Raw genomic sequence first — 25,971 nt, forward strand, 5'->3', positions numbered from 1 at the left:
ACATTTTTTTTACGCAAACTGAATAATTTCATATCATTCGTTTGTGAATTATAAATTTTAAAATTTATACCTCTGAAGTGAACCCTAAATATAACCCTCTCAGTGAATTTGGAAAACATTCCAGTCTAGCCATTAAACTTTATAATCCCTTTTTCGTCCACAAATTTTTATAGTCACCACCAACCATGCACTTTGGTACATTAAAACTTGAATAAAAACCCAATTCACTCTTTTTTAACAATATGTGTAGCTTCATTTCATTTAAAATTAAGTTAATTTTTCTTATTTATCGTCTGGATCTAGTTCTCCTCCCTTTCTCCTCGAGATACCAAAAGTCATCATTCCGAATTAATTGCAAACACATGCTCTGGCAAATGAATTCATCCAACCATCCCGAAAGTTTTAAAAATAGCTTCGCTTGTTTTAGCAATACATCGCATCAAGTAAAAAGACAGCGATGACGTAAAGGGGTTTATACAGAAATTCGCTTAAAATCTGAAAATATCTTAAAGCAGCGGCCTTTTTGCCTTCGTAAAGCTTTGAAAGAAAGCCTTGGGTAGAGGGGGAAGGGTGTTACGTCATACTTTTACATCAGTAGAGTAAGTGAGTTGTCCAATAAACGTATAATTGCATTATTAATACAACTTATAACTGTTCTAAATTCGTTTAATAGGGTTGTTTCTATGGATACAAATAACATGGACAAAATGACTTATTGCTGAGTTCTTTTCTTCCGAAAAGAAAAAGGGGTTTTCAAAACCTTCGGCTATGTATGCATATAATGTGGATTAATGTGTCCTTTACTATATAGAAAGTAAGTATAATATATTGAAACCATTTCACATAGTTCAATCAGTTTCTTTTTAGTATGTTGTAACATTTGTTTGTAACATTTTATATGATGAAAAAAACAAATTCGATTCATATAAATTATAACGTGGCTATTAAATTTCATGGAATAACTTGAAAACAAAACATATCTTAGAATTTGTTAAGTATTTTTGTTGCTTATGAATGAATCAATTGTTCTAAAATATTTAATTTATTCTGTATACTTTAAAATAGTTAAAAATACTAATAAAGAAAAGCAATTAATAAAAATATCTTCAATGTTAAACTTACATTTAGATTGAAAATCGATAACATCCAGAAGAATTTTGATTCGATCTAAATTTATAAACTTCCTTTGGTTTCAGAACAAATATTAACTTTTCATTAGCGACTGATAATTCTACTTTTTTATGTAAATTATTTGAGAAAATATATTTTTTATTCTTTTATATACCTTATCTTACCTTCATTCAGAAAAAAAATTAATAATCATAAGAAACTTATATTTATAATTATATTTTATATTATTAAGCATCAAATAAAAAGTAACATCAAGATGAAATAAGAACATTTTTTAATAAAATTAAAAGTAGAGATTGTGTCGTATCTCTTGTTAAGAAAAGCCTACTATACTTTCAATCATTGCATGGCAAGTGTTTATCAGAAGCAGATGAAGGTGAAATAAAATTATAAAATAAGAGAATATTGTTTTTTAAATAATTTAAAACTAATACTATAATGAAGTATTTTCTGGTGAATTATTTCCATTCTAGGCTTTTTTTCGTATTTAAAATTCTCTACATTTTCAAATGTGTGAAATGAGAAAAGGAAATCGTATGCATTTTGTTAAAAAGTTGCTGTGATCAATTATATATATGTTATTCAAAATTTTAAAAGAATTCCTTTTCAAAAGAGATGGAAAATTTCTAACAAGTATGTATTTCTTTTTGTTCATTCCCAACTTGATATATCCTTTTTATTATAAATGTGTTGTTTGAGAGGGTTTGTACTAACCTTGGCACGTTTTGCATTTGATTTTTCTGATTTCTATTTATAATTATAGGCATATTTATATTAGTAAAGAAAGTTAACCTGTGTTTAAATAAAAAGAAAGAAAAGAGAAAATATGTTCCAAAAACATCCATTATTTAATTTCTTGCAAAAACTGAATTGTGGTAGTGGAAATGAAACAAAAATTGCGAGGATAGTATCGTTTTAAAGATTAGTTTTTAACATATTTTGCAGTTTGTACATAGCTTGTATTCGTTAAATATTCTGAATCTTAATGCCCATTTATGGTGAGAAAGATGGTTTGCTTTCCATATGACAATTTAATTGGCGGTATGGAAAAACTATTTCAAGAATTCATATTATTAAAGAGAAATATGTTCTTTATCGAACTTTTTTATATCATTATATTTTAAAAACAAATACTTGAATTTTTTTCTCTTTTTTTACCACAAAGTAGGCAAATATAAATGTTAAATTAAGCACCGTGTAAAATTAATGCAAAATTTTATAAATACCCTAATCAAATTAAAAAGAGTTCAGCTAAAAAAAGAATTAAAAGAGTTCATATGTTTCCCAAATCGGCCCTTTTTCTTTGTTGGCCAGTATCATTTGAATTTTGATATAGATCTACCATTTTAATGTATTGCGATTATGAATTATGTTCAGGTGCACTCGGAAAGATTACCCGAAGATGTATTATCCAAAACTTAAAAGAGATCCGCTATTTTAATGTAACGATCAAGTTCTTTTATAGTTGAATTTTTCGGTTAATCTTTCACGAATCACATCACGAAGAATCAGCGGTTTTTTTATTAATTTTGTCCAAAACTTGAAATATCTACAATTGTTGCAAAAACCCGCATACCAAATTTCAACCTTCCAGCTCACTGCATTTTGTAATTATCGTATTAATATAATTAGGTAACTAGATATAACGTCACTTTATATATCTGATTCCTATAACATCAAGGTTAATCTTACCAGTTGAATAACAGAAAATAGCCAGACAAATGCAGACCCATGTTTCCAAAAAGGCATCTTTCAATCTCAAGTCTACAACGTGGAGGTTTCTGAAATTTTTGCGTTAAATGTTTTTACCAGAACTACGTATATTCATTTTACACAAAAAAACAAAAACCAATATCCACGCAAAAGACGTTTCTGACTTATTCAGGGAGATTAGTCTTCCATTTTGGGCAGTGAAAAATTCTTTTCGTTAATATCAAAGAAATAGCATTAGATCATATAACAAATCCTTATAAATTGCCCTATAATAAAGCATTAATTAAAAAATGCTGTATATTTTTCACCAGGCAATTTAAACAATGTTGTGATACATCTATTTATGCCTCGCTTGATGGCTTACACTGTGAGAGTGTGCCCTACACATGGGCGGGTGTGGTTCCCTGAAAGAAAGATACGACGTAAAGGATCAAGAGCTCACCTCCAATCAAGGCTTCAGAAGGATGGAGACTCAGATTCAGATGAGGACAAGACAGCGTGGGAATATTGCAGGAAAGTTTTTGGAAGCTCATCTGTGAGTGGCGTGAATCACATTGCTCTCGCCAAAACCAGGAGGCGGAGAATTTTCTGGGCCTTCATTTTCACCGTGTCGCTGGTGGGATTCTTTTATCAGTTTGGCGCCTTCCTGGTACAGTACAGAGAATATCAATCCATAGTACAAATAGACATTCAGAATGCAGGTTCACTCATGTTCCCCGCTGTCACGCTCTGCAATGCGAACAGGTGAGAGTTTGAGAATGCTTCATTAAAATTTTCGTTTGCCCAAGCTAAAAGGCCAACAATTTCTAAGCAATCGTTTAACTTATATAGGTGATAATTATAGTTAGTATCAAAAGTCATAAACTTCATTGATATGTCAGTCTTACTTTCTAAGTAGGTTTTGTTCTGCATTATAAAGGAAAAAAGCTAACATTTATTTTTTTCTGAATTAATTCTATATCCTATGCAATGTCTTAGCTTTTAAACATTTATTGCAACGAACTTTGAGCGTTTGTATACGCTCTTCATACAACTTTGCTTTCTGTCATGATATAACTAGTTATTCCCAAGCTTTATTATTAAAGCTTTTATTATTTTTTATCTATTATTCCTCAGATACAGTTTTAAATACAATTGACGTTGAAATTTAAAGAAATTTCACTGGCAACTTAAAAAGTTGTGAATTTCCTTTTTGGATGAATTTGAAGTTCACCTACCAACAACAGATTGTCGTTAAGTTTCGTAAATTTTTGAGAAATATATTTATTGATTCAAACAATATAAAATTATTTTTCTTATCATTTAAAGCTTTTTTTTTCAATTGAGACTATATGTCTATCACTAGAAATTAGTTCTTTCATAACAATATGAGCGGACACCTTTTATAATTCATTATTTTTCTTTTAATTTTCTGTTGGAAAATTTCTGTACTTTTCCTCCTAGCCCTTTTGCACTTCGTGCATGTCTTTTCAATGAAAAACATGTGATGAATATTTTTATGGTAAATATGGTTTTATTAAAAGCGTTTATCATTCCTTAAAAATCTTATATTTTTGCACAGTGCCTAAATATATATGAATCATGCAGATAGTCATATCTTATAATGTTTGGAAACTCTACATCTTTTTAAAATTCTGTAAATTGACATATTTCATATCTTGTCATCTCATTTAAGAAAACATTTTCAAAGTATTTTAAACTTTTCAAAAACTTTGGATTAAATTTAGAGCTAAAACTTTTGGTCAGAGATATATGTTTGGTATTTTATAATTATTTTTTAATTTAAATTTTCAATCCAACAGATTCAAGAAATCGAAATTTTGCAGCAAATTTCGAGAGTTTTGTCCGCGGAATCTGTCAACAATGGATGTAAGTTTTGAAATAAATATTTCATTTTCTATACTTTGGAAATTGATTCACACCAGAACCTTTCTACAAATGATTGCTCTGATTTTCTTAAACTTATTATTAAATATTAAGACTTATTTTACAGAAATTGAAATTTCCTCTCTATCTCAAAGATATGGTAGATCTGTCAGTTAATAATTGAAATTTTTATTAAGTGTTCGAAAAGTAAATAAATATTGTCTTTCAGTTCAATAGTGTAATATTATTCAACAATTTTTTATCATTGAAAGAACTGTTTTAGAAGCCATTTCCAAAATTCTTTTCAAATATATTTCTTATTGTTGCCATTGCTTCTATAAAATATTTAAATAATATATTAATGAAATAAGAAGAAATTGTATGAAGGCTCAGCATTCATTTCTATCATTCATTCATTCTCAAATATTTATATCATTCATTTCATGCTCGGAGGTTTCATACAATTTATTAGAATTTAAATGCAAGATAAAATAACTTTATTTATTATTTTTCTTTTAAATAATGTTTCCGTGATGTGATAAAGAAGCAGGATAATTTTAAATTAGAATAAAATTATTTTGATCCGTTCATTAAACATAAATTGGCTAATTAATTTGGTTGAATGTCTTAATAATAATTTAACAGTTGATTTGGAACATCATTTACCACATTATTGATTAATTTTAAGCGATACATGATAAAAGTAAATTCAGATGTTGGAGACTTTATTTTAATCGGAGTAAAATAGTAAAAAGTTGGCGAAGCTGGATTTTGTTGAAATGTTTATTAAACAATTAAAATAATTCTGGACTTTTACCAATGTTTCACAAAACAGGTGCAGTTTAAGAGTCGTTGACTTTTATTGCAGTTACATCTATATTAATAGTTTATTCGCTTTTCTTTTTCTATTCTGTGCATTTTAAATTACTAGATTATCCCTCTGGCTGCGTAATTCTTTATAATCACTATTTAGATGCGATGTTTGCAAATAAGTTCAAGTATTTTTCAAAGAAAATGAACTGATACTATATATTATACAATAATAATATAATATAATATAATATAATATAATATAGTAAAAATCTGTAATCGTAAAAAATAAACACTCTAAACTGTGAAAAACGTGGGATGCAAAAGAAAATGGACTGATTGCCAACCCGTGGAAATCGCGGGATATGCAGCTGGAGGGTTATTTGAGAAAGAAATTGGTTTGTACTCAAAAAATATTTAATCAAAACATTTCAAAAGCACACCCTAAATAAAAAAAATAAAAAATATTTTTTTTAACATGATAATGTTTATAAATTTATTTACTACATGCACATACATGATAAAAAAAACACTTTACAGGGCAAACAGACTGATCTTGAGTTACCATATGTGGCATGCAGTTTATTCTTAGGTAGCTACAAAGAATTTTTTTTTTAAATTATCAAATTTTATTCATCTGGTTTCTTAAGTTTGTAGTTGTCATGTGGTTTTTCTAGAACATACAGAATAACAAGTTTCTGCGAATGGAATTTAGTCAAAATTTGATAGATATTTATAAATTTGATGTATTTGATAAATTTTAATTATCTACTTCAAGGTGTTTTTAATACTCACATGTATGATTCTAAAAATGTTTTTCGGGCTCAAAGAATTCTGAGATTTAGAAATTCAATTCATCAAAATCTTGAAAATTATTTTTTTTTCTTTACGACTGCTATACTTTGCCTTGTATACTTTATCTAAGGAAAAATAAAAGAAAATGTTTACTCCAAATATTGCTTCATCATAACAAAAATCCCAAGCATGCAATTTCGTCAAAATTTCCCTCCAAAAATCAACTTTTATTTCCCTAATCTAATATTCTATTATAATGATTTTGTTATAAAAGTCTTTAATATTTAATATTCTTATAAAACTGATTTAATTAAAATATTGTCGAATTATAAGCAAAAACCGAATGTGTAATATCTTAATTATAACAAAAAAAAAACATTCAACTTGATAAATTTTCTATCCGATTCATAATCGTTTCCGATAAAAAAATTAAAAAGTTGTGAAGTTAAAATATGAAGTTTTGGTTTAAAATATTATCACAGTATTCGTACCTCACCAATCAACTTAGTGCGTTTAAAAAGAAATTAAACAACTTATTTCATTTGCAATAAAAATTGATGACTGTTAACTTTTTGGGCGGGAATAACTAAAGAAGCTTAATTTGAAAAATTAGGGAAAAGCCTAAATTTTTAAACAGAATATTTATTGTTATTTTAAGAGAATATTTCATTTAAAAATTGAAAAAATCATGCTTGCAATAAAAAAAAAGCATGAATCATATCTGAACAAAATTATTTAGATATCGACAGCTATTGCTAATTTTGGAGAAAAATTTGATGCAAATTTATAAAAAAAAGTCACGCTGAATCTAATTATTGAAAAACTTTTGCTTCCAAAGTGGGAAATTTTCCGAGATTGTAGCTAATTAATTGTTCGTTAGCTCGGTTAATTAATCTGTCGATTGAAATAAATCTCCTTAAATCATTCCCATAGACACCCATTTGGAAAAGATATGATTCTAAATCGAAAATTACAGAGGTATCCCATTTTTACATCCTCGTATATGAAGTATAGAGAAAGTATAGCAATCGTCAAAAAACTCAAACTCAAGATTTTGACGAAATTCCACGTTTTAGGCCTTTCTGAGTTCGAAAAATACATTAATTTGTCATTATGTCTATCTATCAATGACAAAGATAACTCAAAAATGCTTGGAGCTAGATGGATGAAATTTGGTATGCATTCTTTTCATTAAATTAGCAGATTTCTATCAAAATGTTAGTAAAATCCGTTGAAAATCATTCTATCTATCCGGCTATTTGAATATGACACTATAACTACAAAATAAAGAGAGCTAAATGGATAACATTTGATCGCAGATTTATCATGTATAGTGTCGAACAAGATGTTGACCATATGTCGGTCTGTACTTTCAGAAATATGTAAATGCGATAAAAAAAAAGTACAATGACTTAAATACATCAAATACGATATTGCAATTTTGTGGCTGCAAGAAAGATTTGTGTCAAATTTTTGTTCCAGTTGATTGGGAAAACGCGCCTAAAACATAAATTCGATTTTCGGATTCTATTAACCGCATGCCAGGGATTAATTGCTAAAAAAAATTCCTCAAAGATAACAGGATAAATTCAGCAAAAATCCAAAATTCACGCCAAAGTTTAATATTTAGTAACTATTGTACGCCAATGCCATGTAAAGCGTTCTTTAGGTAATAATTTTTTATTAGGGAATATGCGAGAAAATTTGGGGGAGACCATTCCAGTTGTCTTCTAATTCGCTGTACAAAAAATTCTTGCGATATAGCATGAAATTTTTCAATATTCCCTAATAAATGATATTGTTTTTAAATTAATTAAAAATAATGCTTCGAATACTAAATTTTGGATTTCCTAAAAGCTATCAGGTGATTGCTCATGTATGTATGCTATGCTGTAGTAAAATCGTCTCTTTTTAACACATTGTGATTGTAAATAATGTTGCTGAATTTTCATTAATTGTTCACTATTTTTTAATAATTTTTTTAATTTATACCAAAATTTAAGATTAATAGATGTTTTTTTCATAATATGAATTGAAGCACATTACAAATTCATCTCTAACCACAAACATAATAAGTCATTTCAATATATTAATGTTTTGCATCTTAAAATGTAAGAAAAAATATTTTTTTTAGAATTAGCATTTCTATTGAAATACATTTATTTCATGTCATTTCGAGTTCTATTTTTAAAAGTAACACAGCTTGCAGAATATAATTTCGGCTCTAAGATTTACAACGGCGATTTCACTTTGGAATACTCTCCTAGAATTATCCAACGGAATGAATACCAATATCATTATCCAAGAATATCTCCATTGAAATTCTCTTTTGCACATAATAACATAGCATTTAATAAATATTATTGTATTTATATTTCTCTTGTACAGTCTCTGACGGAGAAAGAGTTGTTCGATTTTCAGCTGGCTATTCTTCGAGAGGGTCGCTCAGATCTCAGGCATTCTCTGGGACATGCAATCGAAGATCTTCTTGTCAGTTGCTCCTTCACCGGCAAGCCCAGCATTAGAGGAGAAGCGTGCTTCAGGTATTATGTAATAAAGATTTTAAAAATTTCTAGATTAAAAATTATTTGATTAATCAGTTTATTACAGTTATTTTATACGAACTAAAATAGAAAATAGCAAAGTATACTTCCATTGATACTTGTTCCAAATGCTTATGTAGATCTGTATTTTTAGTTAAAAAATATATGCCAAATTCTATTAATTTAACTCACAGCGTTTTTTTTTAATTATCATGTTTGTTTGTTTTTTAGTTACCAAATATACAATAGATGCACAAACATAAAAATTTCAAAAGCAGGAAGATCATCGCAATTCATATAAGTCTTGAAATCATTTTTTTAACTACAATAGCTTTTCTTTTTTTTAGATTTTAAAAAAAGTTAAAATCGGCAAAGTAATGCAATTTTATTTACAGTGTTGGAGAGAGTAGCAGTAATTCACCAAACAATTTGAAATATGGTGATGACGATCAACCTATTTTTAACAAAATAGTTCGGTGGGTACATATTGCAACAAACTGGATAATGGGAGATAATTCTTTATTTCAAGAATATTCAGAAAAATACGAAACACAGAGAACAAAAATACAATCAATCTATGCACAAAGAACTTGTAGAAATTAATAATATGCACACAGGCAGCAAATCGTTAATTAAAAAGCAGTCAACATCCACAGCTTCCAGCTCGCTCTACGAACTCAATTCCTAGACAGTGAGTCATTCCTTTGAGCTCCTCCGAAAATATTTATAACTTTCTTACAGAATCACATGGAACTCTCCAGAAGATTCTATCGATCTCGGTTCTCCTCTAAGAGATATAAGACCATAATTCTTGCATTTTGCAGAACGTTCATTTTTGTTGCTAAGGTTAGGTATCACAAAATCATCTATTCAATATTCATTAAGAATCTCTGTAAATTTTTCTTCCTGACGATAAGAGTAAAGTAGCACGAAAATTGTATTACAGATTCATAACAATATCTTGATTGAGCTTTATTTCAGTTTTAATACTCTATTAGTGTTTTGTCTATATGATCATTCAGTAATCTTCATGTTTATTGAAGAAAAAAAATCTTCAATTTGCGAAGTAAATTATTTCAATTAATCTCTCTTTTTATTCTCCTTAGACGTTTTAAAGAATTCTACGATCCTGATCTAGGGAACTGTTACACATTCTCCCCTCTTGCAGAAGGTGGTGAAGAAGAGCTTCATTCCACGGAAGCAGATGTATGGCAGAAGATGAGTGGTGAGATACCTTTAGATCAATTTCTTGACGACATTAAATTTTTTCTCTCATTCTCATATAGCGCAATTGCTGCTCATAAAAGAAAAAAAATATTTTACTGATCAAAGCAGTTGTGTATTTTTTCCTTTATGTTTTATGAAATAATTTAATTTCAATTCGTATTTATAGTTGAAATTAAGTTTTCTGTTGTTTTTTTTATATTCGTATAATTAATTTAATACCATCTTCTGTTTTGAATTTTAACAAACCGTACTTTCAAATTCTGAAAGAAAAATATATTAACTTTTCTATAAAGGGTTCTCTTTCGTATTATAGAAGCCAAAACAGAAACAATACGGAACTACAGTAAGCGATTCTTATACTTTTTTGCTTAGTGACTGGGGAGCGTGTATTCTTAGAGAATGTTATACAGGCGAAACATTTGTACATTTATAGCCCTTTTTAAAGTCAAATATACAGCGCCATTTACCCTTGTTAATCTATTAATGATGAATGGAAGGGAAAGTTATATTATGCCATTAGTACTATTTTCTTATACGACAACATATACGACATCATCATCTTCGCTGTCTGGCCGTCATTTAAAATGACAAAGTTCTTCATAATTTGCTGCCACGTAAACTCGAATTAGTAAGAGAAGCGTAAATTTAGCAAGAACGTTAAGGCTACTTGTTTCTAATGCGTCATCTATATCATATTGATATAATTTTAGCTCCTATTGATGGGTTCATACTGAATGAAATTTACAAGCTTATATTGAATGGTATTCTACAAATGACTCCAAGCAGTTTTAAAGTGATTTATTTTCAACTTTTATCTACTTAACCTTACTTCTTTTTTATTGACTTGATTTTTTTAAATTCTTGACTACATATTATTTTTAATTATACATATTGGTATATTTACATATTGTTATGTGTACAAATTCTTTATGTGTACTTTTTTATGTGTTATGTATACTTATGTGTTTATTGTTATGTGTACTTTTTTATCCTTGCTAGCTGTTTGCATTTTTATTTATGTGTATGTATATGGCGTAGGACTTTATAATTCTTCATTCTTTTCTGTTCCTTTTTTATGTGCGTTTTTATTTGCTTTATGGCTTGTGATCCGTTTGTGTTTTTGATTAATCTATAAATAGAATCAATCTCTGTATTGTGCATATCTCAAACAAATAAATATAACTTTAATTATTATTAAGAATAGTTATTATGCTGAAATATCAATTCTTGTGTTGAAGATGAATTGCAAAAAAAAAAAAAAATGATTTGCATCAGTTTTTTCTACTATTTTGATTACTGTCCCAGAATCTATGTGTGTGTAAGAGAGAGGGGAGGGGGAGTCTAACAAGATTAATACACTTTAATTTAGAAACAATGAATTCAAAGTTTACATATGTTGTAGAAATCGATTATGTAAATAATTATCGGAAGGAATAAATTTTTATTCTGATCCTGATTAATAATTTTCACTCATTGAACGTTTGACAGTTTGTAGCATCTTGGGAAGGGATTTCGGTCTACAAGCTTCCAAGTGTCGAATTCGCATTGAAGATGTTTCAGTGGTTATCGGTCTTTTACATCCGAACATTCGCAGCAAAGTATTCGTTTGTACGGATATACGGCTACACGGCGTGTATCATCTTGCCGTCATTAATCAGATAAAAAAACATTTTTATGCCTCACTTTGTGAATTAACATGTTAAAACTGGACAATGCCATCACTGCGGAAACAACTTCTTCCGATATCAACTGAAACTACTAAATTATGAATTGTTGGGTGAAACTTAACGGAATCAAATATTCATCAAACCGAATAGCAAAAAAGCTAACGAATTATTTGATTCAATGTTTGATCAATTTGGATTTGAATGCTGGATTTTAAAAATCAGTGCGTACTGCAGCGGCTTTAAAAAAATGTCATTTCTTCGGATCAAAAGGAAACTTTGTTACATTCCATCCGAAATTTTATAAGTACTAATGCATTTATTTATTTTAGATCTGGTCCTTGTAGTGAACGTGGAGACGAACGAATATCTTGAACCGGACAGAGATGCAGCTGTTCTAGTCACCTTTCATAGTCCGGAAGTGTATCCGGATCCTTTCTCAGATGGAACGGAAGTGAAACCAGGCAATTCGTATAACTTCGGGCTGAAAAAGGTAATGTTATTGAAATACACATTTTAAAATCTCGAATATGTTTCGATACGCAAATATTGTAAGCTGGAATTTCAGCATTAAGTTAATGATCTTATTATTATTTAAATTTAGTTAAATTTAACTTTTTTTCTCTGTAATTATAAAATGAAATGTCTTCACGTTGCGCACTGTTCAAGCGAATCTACTGAGCTTACAATCATTAAATTTAATGGCAACTAAATGTGCCTTGAATTTTAAGGATTATCTTGTATTAATTTATTTTGAATTAATTTTAATGATTTTTCGCATGTATTTGATATCGTGATATCACTTTTTTATAATGGCAGAAAAAAAATCAATGCACTATCGGGTAGAATAAATAATTTCCGTTTTTCTGAAAATTATTTTGGATTTCTAATATAATTAACTGGGTGTATAGAATACTTATAATATCTGCTTCCTCTGGAATTAAAACTAAATTTCCAAAATTCTAATTTTGCTATCTTTTTTTAATATTTTCTTGTTTGGAAATCGGAATAGTTCTTTCTCATTTTTTTTTAAATGATATTGAGCTATCTTTTTGTCCCAATTTTTAATCTAATTTTTTTTTCTGGTGATCTCAAAGTTTTTTTCACACATCTGTGGCAGAAAATGGGTGGGAAATATTTTTCCTTTTTAGCCGGTCTGTTATTGGCAAGTCTTTCCAATTTTGATTTAGCATAAAGTTAAACGAGAAGTAATGCGGCAAGAATCATGAATTTTTTTTATATGAGTAGAAAGCTTATAGCATAGTTTGAAGCAAATTTCTAATTTCATTGTCTCTTTTTTCAGACATTTCTGTAAATTTTTTGTTTTTACGATCTCGCACTCATCGTCGAAAAAACGAATTATCTGGCAAAATCAATTTTATTTTTCATCTCGATTTCGTTTTCATTTAATCTATATCACTGTGGTTTTGATTACGGTAACTTTTATCATGTAACGCTAATACAAATCTGTCAAAATCTGTTCCTCTTTTATGAAAAATACTGTATTAAATTCGTTTTTAATTTTATCCATATGTTTGGTTCTATTCTTTTGAGAATGCAATATTGTTATTAGCAAAATTTTATTGCTCTTTAAATAAAAACTAACCGCTTTTGTCAATAAACTGTTATCTAGTCATATTAATGGTTTTAATCTGCTTATGTCAAACAGCTTTGATGAACTACATCTTATCAAAACAAAGTACTAGTTTAACCCTTTCTAGGGCCGTGGGAAGTATGCTTCCCACCAAATTTATCAATCTTTGTATGAAATTATGTAGTTTGGCACAAGTTCTAACAAATTATTTTAGTAAAACAAAAACTAGGATACTTCAGTTCTTTATTTTACACAAAAAGACGTGTCTTGATTTGTTACTTAATTATTAATTAACCAAATTAATTAATGAATCAAATTAAATTTATCTAATAAGCTAAATAAATCCCTTTTCTTATTCTAATGTCAAGCATAAAAATATTTAAATATAATATGACTAGAAAAAAATGGCCCTTTAAAGGGTTAAACTAAAACAATGAACATAAAACGTTCGATTGATTAGCAAAACTGCAAATTGACCAAACTCATCCAATTCTGTTAAGCGATATTTTTGAAAACTTTAAGACTGAGAGGGCTAGCAGGTGATCACCATGACGTATCTACAGATAAAGAATTTTCACGTTAAATAAAAAATTTCGAAATCGGCACAGTAGCTGTATCTCTGTCAAATTTTTTGTCATAGAGAATATGTAGTAAAATAATATTTTCAAAACTTAGATTGAAAACAGATGGTGAAAGGAGTGCAAACAACCATTGATAATGTATATAGAGTCATAAATTTTAATATGAAATAAAAATCGTCAAAATTGGACTAGTGGTTGGAACTGGGAATATTGATTCTAAGGATTTCCTGTTTATTTTAAAAATAAAGAATCGAAAATCGTTAAAAGATAGCGAAATTTAAAATTTTCTAATCCATAAAAAGCAACAAAACCTGAACTCTAATTTGCTGTTTGATTTTCACAGATTTTAATTGAATGGTTCAATCCATCAATATTCTGTTTTCAAACTAATTTATTGGAAGGCTTTGATTTATTTTGAGATGGTCTGCCTTTGATAAATAATAATCTTTAATGTAGATGCTTTATCCTTGCTACATGGAATTTTAAATTTAGCAAATATCTGGCGAATCCACAGAGTCTACTTGCAACAGAGCATTAAGACCTTTGGCAGACTGCCACTGGTGGAATAGGGGGCTGAATTGAATTTACTGCAAAATTATATAAGCAAAAGTAGCGAAAAAAGATAGTATGTTTTGAAAGAAGAAGGTACAGAAATATGATGTAGTCATAAAATCTTTCTCTGCTTATAAAAAAATAATAATTAGGAAAGAACCATTAAATATAAAACTGTAAAATTTTTACGATGGAATCGCCGTGTTCTTAATTTTTTCAGTTCAACAGTTAACACAACTGTTGAAGGTATAGTGATTTTATTTTCGATTGTTTCAAAATGGCGTAAATGAAGGGAAAAGCTCATTTTGTTCTTTGATTCCATGAATTCAAACGGACCATTACAGTTCATTTTTGGGGGGGGGGGTATATCTAAAAAACAAAGTATTTGCAACGCTAGTTCAATGTGTTGCTACATTCAAGGTTAAGATCATACATGCTGTATCTAAAGTGACAGCTGAAATATTGGACAATACTTGGCAATATTTCAGCTGTCAAGTATTACCAAGTATTCAGCTGTCAAGTATTGTCTGGAATACCACTTTACCATTTCTCGTGCTCCGACTGAAATTTACTAACATAGGTGGTTTTATTGAAAACTTCATAAACATCTTTGCAATATATTGAAAGAGCCATATACTAATTTATTTATTTATTTTCCTTTTTCATTAATTAATTTATTTATTTATTGCAATTAGGGAAAACAACGTTGTGACCACCTTGTTTGAAATTAATTTGTTTTGAAATTAATCGACAAAATATAATAACTGTTGATCAATCTTATTATTATTAAATTTTCTATAAACATTTATATTTTTTTTACAGAATACTGTCGAAATGCTGCCAGCACCTTATAGTTCTAATTGTACGAACTATGAAAACCTGCCCTGGGACAGATTGCATGATAAAACTCTGAGCACCAGAGTAAGTATGAAAATGCATACATTTAAAGGCACAATCGAAATCTTTTTTTTTTTTTATTTGGAAACGTATTTTATTACATTCAGTTTGCCGGATGGCGCTATTGAATATAGTTAGCTTCATTGTAAAAACATTCCCAAAAGTTGCATTTAAAAATCAAAAATAATGCGTCTTTGAAAAAAAAATTCAGTATGCTATAGATTTGGATTCAGTATGCTGTAGATTTAGATTCAGTATGCTAAAAAATGTGTCGCATTGTTAAAAAAAAAAATGGAAGCCAATGTCCTAGAGAATTTATCTTTAAAGTCTTTTTCTAATTCTTAAATACCATAACTTGTCAATAACACCACACTATTAAAGAATTGCATAATGCATTTTAAGAAACATTCATGATTTCTCCTCAATTAATTATTTGAATATTCGGAATATGAAATGATTTTTTTTATAAATGTGTGAATTTTGCAGATGTGCACGGCTGAATGTTCTCAAAGCTTGCAGTTGAAGCAATGCAATTACGTCACCGTGGAGCTAAGTCTCTTTTTCGATGCCTTGCCTTGGAAACAAGAATCCTTTGATCCAGGTAAAACCTTAATCATCATTTTTCGATATTACAATTAGTAAAAAACTATTTATACTAATTGCATATGAAAAGGATATACAATTAGTATAAATATTTCAGACTTCTTCATGAATTCCTTCATTTAACTTTACATAATGAAAAACACAATAAGCCAAGAAACAGGCCAAAATGCTGACATCAGTTCAAATATTGATAACATTTAGCTCAACAATTATTACTTGCTGCTTCTCAAAAAAAAAGTATTGCATCTTTTTTTTTTAATGTTATAATCAATCATATGTAGGTGTGTTTGTAAAATCCCTCCGTATCATGCGAAATACGCGTGCGACTATACCACTAGGCCACATATATTCAAAGAGCCTGTGCTAATTTGCGAATATGATTCCCTTTAATATTTGATGGTGTATATATTCTAAAAGCACAATGTATTGAGAAAAGGATGTTTTGCGAATGGTCCTGCGAGGTCCTGATATCGAAAAAATGTGAATATTATATAAATAATTTTTAGTAAAATTTCAGTTATTTGTGTGAAAATATTTCGATATGTTATTTATTTTGTGGTAATTGCATTTACAATAATATAAAAAATTTCAGAAATAATGAAAAATTTAAAATGAAACGTTTCGATTGCAATTCGAACTGAGGCACTACAAAGTATGCGAAATGTGCGTTCTATTATTCCCCACTCCACATATTCATAGATCGTTTGTGCAAATAAAACTTCTAATTGAGAACATGATTCTTTAAAAATATTTTATGGCATATCTAATCTAAAAGCACAATGTATTGGAAAAAACAATGTTTTGCACATATGCGAGGTCATAACGTCGAAAAAATTATAAATATTTTATAGATAATCTATATTTATTTATACTTATAATAAAGAAGATAAAAGTGTGTGTGCATGTGTGTGTGTGTGCGTGTGTGTGTGTGTGTGTGTGTGTGTGTGTGTGTGTGTGTGTGCGTGTGTGTGTGTGTGTGTGTGTGTGTGTGTGTGTGTGTGTGTGTTTCTGCGTGCGTGCGTCCATGTTAGTGTTCTACATCCACCCTCGTCCTGTCCGTAATATTTCCGGAAATTTGTTGAATTAACTGCTGAAAATTAATTTTGAATTTCAAAGAGTTCTTGACAATAATGGTCAACTCAATAAACACTATATGTCTTCAAGAATCGATTTTTTTTTTCTGTAATAATCAGAAATACAACCTTCGGTAGAAATTTTAATGACCTTTTTCAGCTCATCTTTTGCATCTCTTCATTTGAAATTTTATAGTTTCCGAATGAATGGTTTCCAATATATACAGCTCAGAATGCTTCGACATTAAAAATGTATATCTGCATGTAGATTATATTTAGCATACAATATACAGGCCTTGGTTTCTTCATAGAAATGGAAAGGCATTTATTAAACTCATACTTGAAAAGGATATGATAAAATATCGCTTTGGGATCAACTTATTTCTAAATCTTTGATGTTTCAGAAAAACTTCCATGTATGCAAATGTCAGGTCTAGCTTTCTGTCTTATAAGATAGATTAAAGTCTGCATAGCAAACGCTTTTTTAACTACGTTGCTCCCAAAAAGTTCAGGTTCCGTTTCTGAAGCCTGATTAATCGTATTTCTGTAACGTTAAAATGCTTTTATAATTGGTTTAATTTAAATTTTTAATTTTGAGAATATTAAAAAAGAGAAGCAATAATATCTGAGTCAGAAATGACATCACGAAAGTTTATGCTTTTGGAAGTTCTCTTAACCAATTCTAGATAGAATGTAATAAATAAATATTGAAAATAGAGAATTGTAATAAATATTGTAGAGAATGTAATAAATATTGAAAATAGAGAATTGGAAGGGAAATTATTATTCTTGAAGAATTTTGATACTGGCTCATAAATAATGAATCGCCGATACAAATTTCAATTCGATGGCCATATGGATATTACTCCATAGTAGGTGTTTAGAATTATCAGGTAAATATGCAGAATGTGACAATTGTCTTCATATGAAAATTGAGTGGCTCTCAAAATTTGTGTTAAAAAATGTAATCTGCAATTCATTTCTACTAATTACATAATTTTTTTTTAATTTCAGAAAAAATAGAGTGCGCAGAAAGGGTGTCCAACGAAACTAAAGAGTTCTGTAGATCTTTATGCAGAGTCCCTTGCAAGTATGTATTAAAATGAAGCAGTAAATGTTATTTTATGAATATTACAACTGCAATAATACAACACTTAAAACAGCAGCTGTAAGTCATTTTAACACATCATATTCGCAATGTGTACACAGTAATAAATGATTCATATGAGATTGAATTGTGAGCAATAACTAATTCGTAACAAGAAGCGCTGAGTTTTTTTCTATGAAATCAAATTATGAAGCTGAAGAATGTAGCATAATCATAGATAATAAAACAACTTTAACAGATAGCACGGAAATTTTGAATTCGCTTTTTTCGTCTACAGAAACAAATATTTAGGAAGAAGAAATTGCATTTGCCTATCATCACCTCTTAAAATAAACAAATATGATTAAAAATGGTGATAAAATCTTAGATGAAGATTTTAACATTAAGTTAACTCGAAATAAAGAAATATTAGCTTATATGAGAAATAATTGTGTACCTATTTGTAGCTCATTATCAAAAAAAAAAAAAAATACTTTTGTTTTTTAACTACAATAGCTTTTGTGACAATACTTGTATATTAATTAAGATTTTTGAAGTAATGAAGGAGAAAGTAAAGTATCTTATTCCTTACTAGCAATTTGTTATTTGCATTTCTTATTTAAACGTTTAGATTTCTTTGGACAGATTTTTTGTTTAAACAATTTATTCTTATTTTTACAGCATTGTTTATGCTTTCATTTTCTAGGCAATCAAATTATGAAACTACCATGGATTCTTCGACGTGGCCACGGAGAGCGAAAGTATGCTATTTGCGGTTATCTTCTTTTCTATTATAACGACTTTTATGACTCTAATTTCAATTAGAAATCGAATTATTTTTGATAATTATTACGGAAAGCAAGCCTTAGAAAAAGATGGCAAAAATACAGCTATCATTTTTTTATTGTAGAACACATATTTTACGGGGGAAAAAATTAAATCTGAAACAATAAAAATGTTATCCAAATGATAGCTTACCGTTGGAAAGATGTGTGGTGAATAGCATATAATCCAGTTAACAACTACGCTACACGAGCGTACCCTTTTGTATCCTGGTTAAGTTACTGGACTGCTAACCACAAGGTCCCAGGTTCTATCCCCGCGCATCCCATACCGCCAAAGATGTTATTCAAAACATTAAAGAGTGATGCACACAAGCAAGCATGTCAACAAGCCATGTATTGTAATTCAAGCAGTGAAGCGTTCTGATAAAGTAATTGTTATACCTTTAAATGATGAAATATAAAAACGGCAAAGAGAGAATGGTGGGAATGAAATAAAGCCGATGATTTTAAAAAACACCTTTCATGGAAAATCTTATAGACGCTTCAGAACAGCGTGACAGCCAACACTGAAGTGGACTACGGATGAAGCAATTGTTTTACATTGGCAAAAACATCGTCCAATACAGAATGATAGCTGTGGCCACAGAAATCTTGTTATTAATATCATCCTCAGAATGCATGGAACTACAAATGGACAAAAAGCTTCATGTAACCCCAGAGAAAAGATAGCCTTGAGAAAATCTCCCCTATTAACGCAAGATTTAGTACAATACACGATATTGTTCGATATTCTGGAGGCCGTAGAATATTGTCAAGAATCATTATATCATTGTTGAGTATTTTATTCAAATAATGCCTTTTTGTAATTTTATATTAAGTACCTTAATGAATAATTTGTTTTAATAATAAGCCAGTAGAGCTTTGATCGCATGCCAATAGAGCTTTACTCGAAGCGGAACGCTGTCTGTTGTTTGAATATTTGAGTTACGGTAATGCCTTGCATAACTATTTGTGTTAATCCATTTTTTTTTCTATTGATTTTTAAAATGTGTGGTTGTGAATTAGAACTGAATTTGAATTTATATGGCGCAAGAACTAAAACTGATCATGCTGAGCCAGAAAATTTGTGGTTAGACTGTTAAATTTAGGAAACGTTCTTCCTTATAAAATGGTATCACTCGCTGTCAAAAGTGCTATCTTTGAAAACCTTGGTGATCAGCTTGGAGATTAGGGGATTGGATATCATTTTTTAATGTCTATCTGGTACACTTTAAAAACTGATACTGCACATCCCCCAAATTCTCTTTGGTACAGCGAGCTTATTGGAGAAGTCGGATGCTGGCTTATATTTGCAAGGTCTATTCCTAATAACTCTAATATTAATTCAAAACTAGCCACTTTTGGCAACCAACTGATTCGACACGCATAATTTCAATTATATATTTAAATATAATTTGAGGCTCATGATTCCCACAAAGGAATATTTATAATTGTGAGAAAGACGCTACAACTCTGTTGTTTTGATATTCTTTGATATGTTTTATATATTGTATGCATAAATTATTCTAATGAGATCAAATCCATGACGTCTTAATGTTTTAAAATGTAACAAACCTTTTTTACATTTCATGAAAATTACCTATATATTAAATAAAAACTTTTCTTTACATGTAACAATGGAAGGAATTCAATATTAGACGAAACAATGTTTAAATTTCCTCACAAGAATATCAAAAATGATACAGAAAAATATATTTTAAAAAAATGCTCTCAATTCAGTTGAAATCATTGAAAAGATATTTTTAAAATTTTTAAAGTAATATAAAAATTACTTTTGAGCAATGCAATATTTTCGTCAGCTATTGCAGGAAAAATTCCAAATTTCAATCTCTGTTTTTAATTAATTAAAGTTCTAATGAAAATTTTAAAAACTTCGTACGTTCCTATCCCCGAAGATATTTTTGTAGCTATCAGCTCAATGGTCTGGACAGACACATTCTTATTTGCTATTAGTATAGATGAAACTTAAATCTAACAGCTGAAATCCATTTAGAGCTTGCGTGTTCAGATCACGTCCGGGTCACCAATGTGCAGGTTGAGGTTCGAACTCGCAAAGTTAGGGTTCATAGCCGAGTAACAAAGCCACTAGACAAAAGTGTACACTCTTCTCCGGAAGTTGTTATCTGGCTTATGATGTTACCACTACAAGCTTTTAGCGTCAATTCAATTATCTAACCAATTTACATTTCATAATATTTATACCTGCACTCGAATTGTTATTTAAAGCATAAAGATTTCCTATTATGACAAGAACGCAGTTCGATATTCTTAATGATGTATAATATTGTAAAATATGTAATGATGTTGTTTGATCGATGAAGGAGAATTTCTTGTCATTCCCTACTTTCAGGTGTCCGAAGAGGAGGAACTCGGAAAGTGGAAAAGAAGACCGTTTTATGAAATAACGTAAATATAGATTCTGTTCATTTTATAATTATTAATTGGACATGGCTTTGGAATCCTGTCATTCAAAATTTCATAGGTTTCAAATTCATTCTTTTAAACTGATGTGTGTGTGTCCTTTCCCATGTAAAGCTGAACAAAATGCAATCTGTTACACAACAAGATATTTAAAATTATGAGGTTAATTTTGGAGAAACGCCAAATACACTTTTTTGTGTGCGTGTAGTATTTTTAAAAAGTAGTTGTATTTTAAAATGTTTATGTTACATAGGATTCCTCAATTTTTAATTACGCCAATCGCAACTGATTTTTTGTGATTAGAACATTCTCTGAAAAAGTGTAAAAAAAAAAACTGTTAAAAATAAATGATCAATGAGTCAATTCTCGATTTAAATCAAAATATTTTAATTTGGGGACTTTTATAACTTTTAATGAATTGAAGAAAAAAAAGAATGTGTAACATGAAATGTTTGACATTTTAAATCAAGTCAGAAGGTATTAAGATAATTTATGGCAAATTTTAAAGAGTTAAGCTGATATGAAAATGTAAAATTATTTTTAAAGAATAGTATAGAACACAGAATGAATTCTATTACAAGAATATTGAACACTTTGTATTGAATTCCTTAAAATAATTTGAGTTATTTAGCATTTGAATAATTTGAATTCTAAAATAAAATATCTTAATTTGCCGAAATTTAAATAGGTAAAAGTTGAAGTTTCTGTTTTTCATTTTTCAATATAATTTTGTATTCACAATAATATTTCAGAAATAAATTATTTAATAATTTGGTGAAATAAAGTTAACGAAAATAAAAATAAATAGCCCACTACAATAGTTTTTTCAGAAGGCAAGGATATAAAAACTTACTTAAAATATATATACACCTATATAAAAGAATATTTTTAAAGTATTATTACAATATATAACGTGATATATTATATTAATGCTTAATATATAATAACATAAAAAAGATACCATATTATTTTTATTATATTATCTTTAACCTTATTTGAACAATATTGATAAAGCATTCTGAGTGGTTTAGTTTTATTTCCAAGTAGCGATATTAATCGCTCAAAAACTTCGCTCCATACACAAAAGTGCCTATATTTCATTCAGCACTTTCATTTCCCTTAACTTCTTATTTTCGATTTATAAAACTGATCGATTTAAACTTTTTTTTTGTACTATCCAACTACAAAAAAAAAAGGAGGGAAGCTTTGAGCAGATTTTGTATTAAAGCAAGTATGCAAACAATTCGGGCTATTTATTATGATTATTAACAAATTCGACTTTATATTGCATCCATTGAAACGCTTTATACAGAGATAAATCAAATTAATATGTTTTTTTTCAAGTTATTTTCGTGCTTTTAAAGTCCAGTCGAAAGTCCAGTCACGGGAAAGTTACAATCGATACAATCTGTCCAATGGAAGCTCTCGAAAGAAATCTGTGATTGGATTGAAAAGTGAACGGACCGGTTATTGGAATTATCGTATCGTATCATTGAATAGCATATCACTGAAATTTATCGGAGCGGTGATTTCACTGGAAAGTGCGAGGCTTCACTGGAAAGTGCGAAGTCACCGCTCCACTTTACGGGAGTGCCCGATATTCGTATTTGATGATGCACTATTCCATACAGATCATTTTTAATTGCTCGTGACATGATTGACTTTGATTACATGTACTCTGTTTACTGCTGGCGCCATCTATTGGTAGAATATAGGACTAAAGTAAACATTTTAAAGAAATGACATATATTTTTAACTCATCTTTTCCAGAAAATGGTTCACTCTAATAAATAAATTAAATAAATAGTTTTGAGAAAAAAAAATTTAAGAAGTAAGCTGAAACAGATAAATTAATTCAATCACACGTTAATTAAATTAGTAAATTAAGTATTAATTACAATTAATAAATTTTATATTTAATATTAAGTAATAATTTTAAATTAATAATATGATTGAAATAACAGATATTTGGAACGCATATTTAAAAATAACAATAGCAATATTATTTGTTATTCAAAAAATCGTGGATTATGCATCTCTATTAGAGTGTAATTTTAGGGATCTGTTTTGGATAGCCAGCTAAACAACTTCAGTCGATAAAATTGCTGTATATATGTATATATATATATATATATATATATATATATATTCGTATTTTGCTGTTTTTCTTAAAAATTCGACTAGACTATTATGCCTATGTAAACAACTGTACCTTTAGATATTATTATAAACGTAATTAGCAGAGTTTAGAATCACTCAAAATTCAACATCTTATTGTAAAAAGCGCCAATTTTTACCAATCATCATACACCTTTATTTTTTTCAACAAAAGATATCATTTTGAAATATATATGCTGATTCTCAATTCCATTCTTCCCAGGAACAATCTGGCTCATGTCAGGGCTTACTTTATTACCATGGAGGATACAACACTGAAACATTCACCGAAATATCAGGTATGATGTCCAATTTTTTTCTTTCGTACTTTCGTAAAACTGGCCGCCTTTTGGACCAACTTGTTCCTCCAGAATATTGACTTTTGGAGCCGTTAAATCATTTATATTGAGTGCATTTTTTTTTTTTTTTAAATTTCATCATGCCGAAATATCCAAAATCTTGAATTTAATTTTATTAGTTTTTTCTCAAATTACTGAACGTGCAAATTGAAAAGCATGCATATTGTGAAATAAAAGCGGAAGTGAAAAAAGTTATTTCGAGATTATAATCCAAATTAATATTTTTTTTCTTTTCATTTTTAACACTAACGATGCAGTAATTTTAGTTTTAAATAATACAATTTATTTTTTATTTTTTCAAAATGTAGTAAATTACATCGTAGAAGCAAAATAAATTTCTTTAGAAAGAACTGTTTGTTCCCTTCGATGATTATTTTTATTTTTTACAATTAATGTAACAACAAATTACAAGAACAATTTTTAACAATTATTGTGAATATGTATGTGTAGTGATATTTCTTAATTTAAATTCTTATTAATTTCCTAGATTTTACCTTAAATTAGTCCAAGTTAATTTCATTCTAAAAGGTTCTTTTAGTTCGTGATCCACTTCAATCATTTTTATTTAATTATTTATAACACACGCTCCAGAAAACTGACAACTATCCATTTTCACGCTCTCAACGAAGGGATAAAAATTCCTAACGCTTACAACATTCTTTTTAAGATACCGAAGATTCTCTTGCCAAAATCGATATGCGTCAAAAAAATTCCTATCAAAATCGCATACTGCTCGTTTCAGTATTCTTAGACAACCACTTTTCGGCAATTCTATCTCACTAAGGGGTGACACACGAAAGGATGTGCGGTATTTCCGGAATTTATTTTATTGTTAAATGTAAAAACTTCCTTTTTTTTCTCTTTCCTCTCGGCCCTATTTTGCCGAATTATGCGCAAAACGCATGCACAAAAGCGCAATGGGTTTTAGAATCCGATGGCAAAAAGTAATAAAATAATTGGAGGGAAAAATTTGCCATTTTGCTCTTAGATCGCGATATAAACAGACGTCTATTTATTATCGCTTCTTTATACATAGTATGCCTCCCGTAGTGAAATAAACAAAAGTTTCAATAGTTTCTTTTTTTCGGCAACGCATCCTTCTAAATTATGTTTACAAACATGTATTGATTACAGAAGAGAAATAAAATGGAAAGTGTGTTTAAAAAATACACAAACAAAATATGCATTTAACCTACGACAACACCAACAATGGCAGTAAATCACAATCCAGTAAAACCAACGTCATATCCTGCGTCGAACTTTAACCAAACATTTGAGTCTACGTTTCATTTATTGAATTGAAAACTGAAACAAAATAGTGCCACTACCATTTCTTCCACCATCAGGTGATTTACTCAAACAATCGCTTGACAGTGGAAGCTCGTAGAGGACCGATACAAACATAATAAGTGTGCAATGTTGAAAGGTGTTTGAGCAACATTAATTTAGGATTTACACATTGCACAACTTGTATTTATTCAGTGAAATGTTTGTAAATCCAAATATGCTCATTTTGGATTACAAATGGTTTGTCTTTAGTTCAAATTCATCCAGAGAAGTTTTACTTGGTTTCATTAGCCATAACATTTTGATAATTCTTGAATATTTTAGAAGGACAGAGTAAATAAACTATGTGCATATTACACATTAATATTAAACCACCATTTTTTTATTTTCATTTATAGCCTCTTGAGATGTTTAGTCACATAGGTGGCTACGTAGGTATCTGGCTCGGAATCTCTTTGTTGGCCCTATGCGAATTTATAGAAGGAGCGATCCGAGTTGTTTCTTTCATCCTCCTCCAAAGAAAGAAGAGAAAAGAACTGTCAAGAGACAAAAAGGCAGCTGCCAAGGCAGAAGAGAAGAAACGAGTGCAAATAAATTCAAGTACAAAACATTGAAAAAATAAAAGTTCAGAATCGAAATGAAGTCTCAAATTGTTGTCCTATTCCCGTTGCCGTGTTACTAAAGTCACATGGCCATGGGTACTGTACAAAGCTCCATCAAGTAAAAGTCACGGATATCCCTATAATACCTGAGGTTATGCAATGTA

At 29.2% G+C, this 25,971-nt stretch overlaps 1 protein-coding gene across 1 annotated transcript; it reads left to right on the forward strand.

Annotated features, from left to right (window-relative positions):
• Window positions 1-574: 574 nt before the first annotated feature.
• On the forward strand, window positions 575-25,819 carry LOC129962129 (acid-sensing ion channel 1B-like). The gene is made up of 13 exons (XM_056075868.1): window positions 575-814; window positions 3,156-3,588; window positions 4,647-4,713; window positions 8,704-8,858; window positions 9,965-10,083; window positions 12,082-12,242; window positions 15,299-15,397; window positions 15,860-15,974; window positions 18,064-18,139; window positions 18,843-18,897; window positions 21,332-21,387; window positions 23,783-23,858; window positions 25,604-25,819. The coding sequence occupies exons 2-13, from the start codon at window positions 3,188-3,190 to the stop codon at window positions 25,817-25,819; spliced, it is 1,596 nt and encodes a 531-aa protein (XP_055931843.1). The 5' UTR covers window positions 575-814; window positions 3,156-3,187.
• The last annotated feature ends 152 nt before the right edge of the window (window positions 25,820-25,971 follow it).

Source organism: Argiope bruennichi, chromosome 2 (assembly GCF_947563725.1).
Source record: "Argiope bruennichi chromosome 2, qqArgBrue1.1, whole genome shotgun sequence".
In the NCBI taxonomy this organism is placed as follows: Eukaryota; Metazoa; Arthropoda; class Arachnida; order Araneae; family Araneidae; genus Argiope; species Argiope bruennichi.

Excerpts from the sequence above, each read along its gene's own strand:
- LOC129962129 (XM_056075868.1), top strand. The coding sequence starts at position 3,188 with ATGCCTCGCTTGATGGCTTACACTGTGAGAGTGTGCCCTACACATGGG. Across the intron at positions 8,859-9,964 it reads AGAGGAGAAGCGTGCTTCAG|ACGTTTTAAAGAATTCTACG; the intron begins GTATTATGTAAT and ends TATTCTCCTTAG. Across the intron at positions 12,243-15,298 it reads ATAACTTCGGGCTGAAAAAG|AATACTGTCGAAATGCTGCC; the intron begins GTAATGTTATTG and ends TTTTTTTTACAG.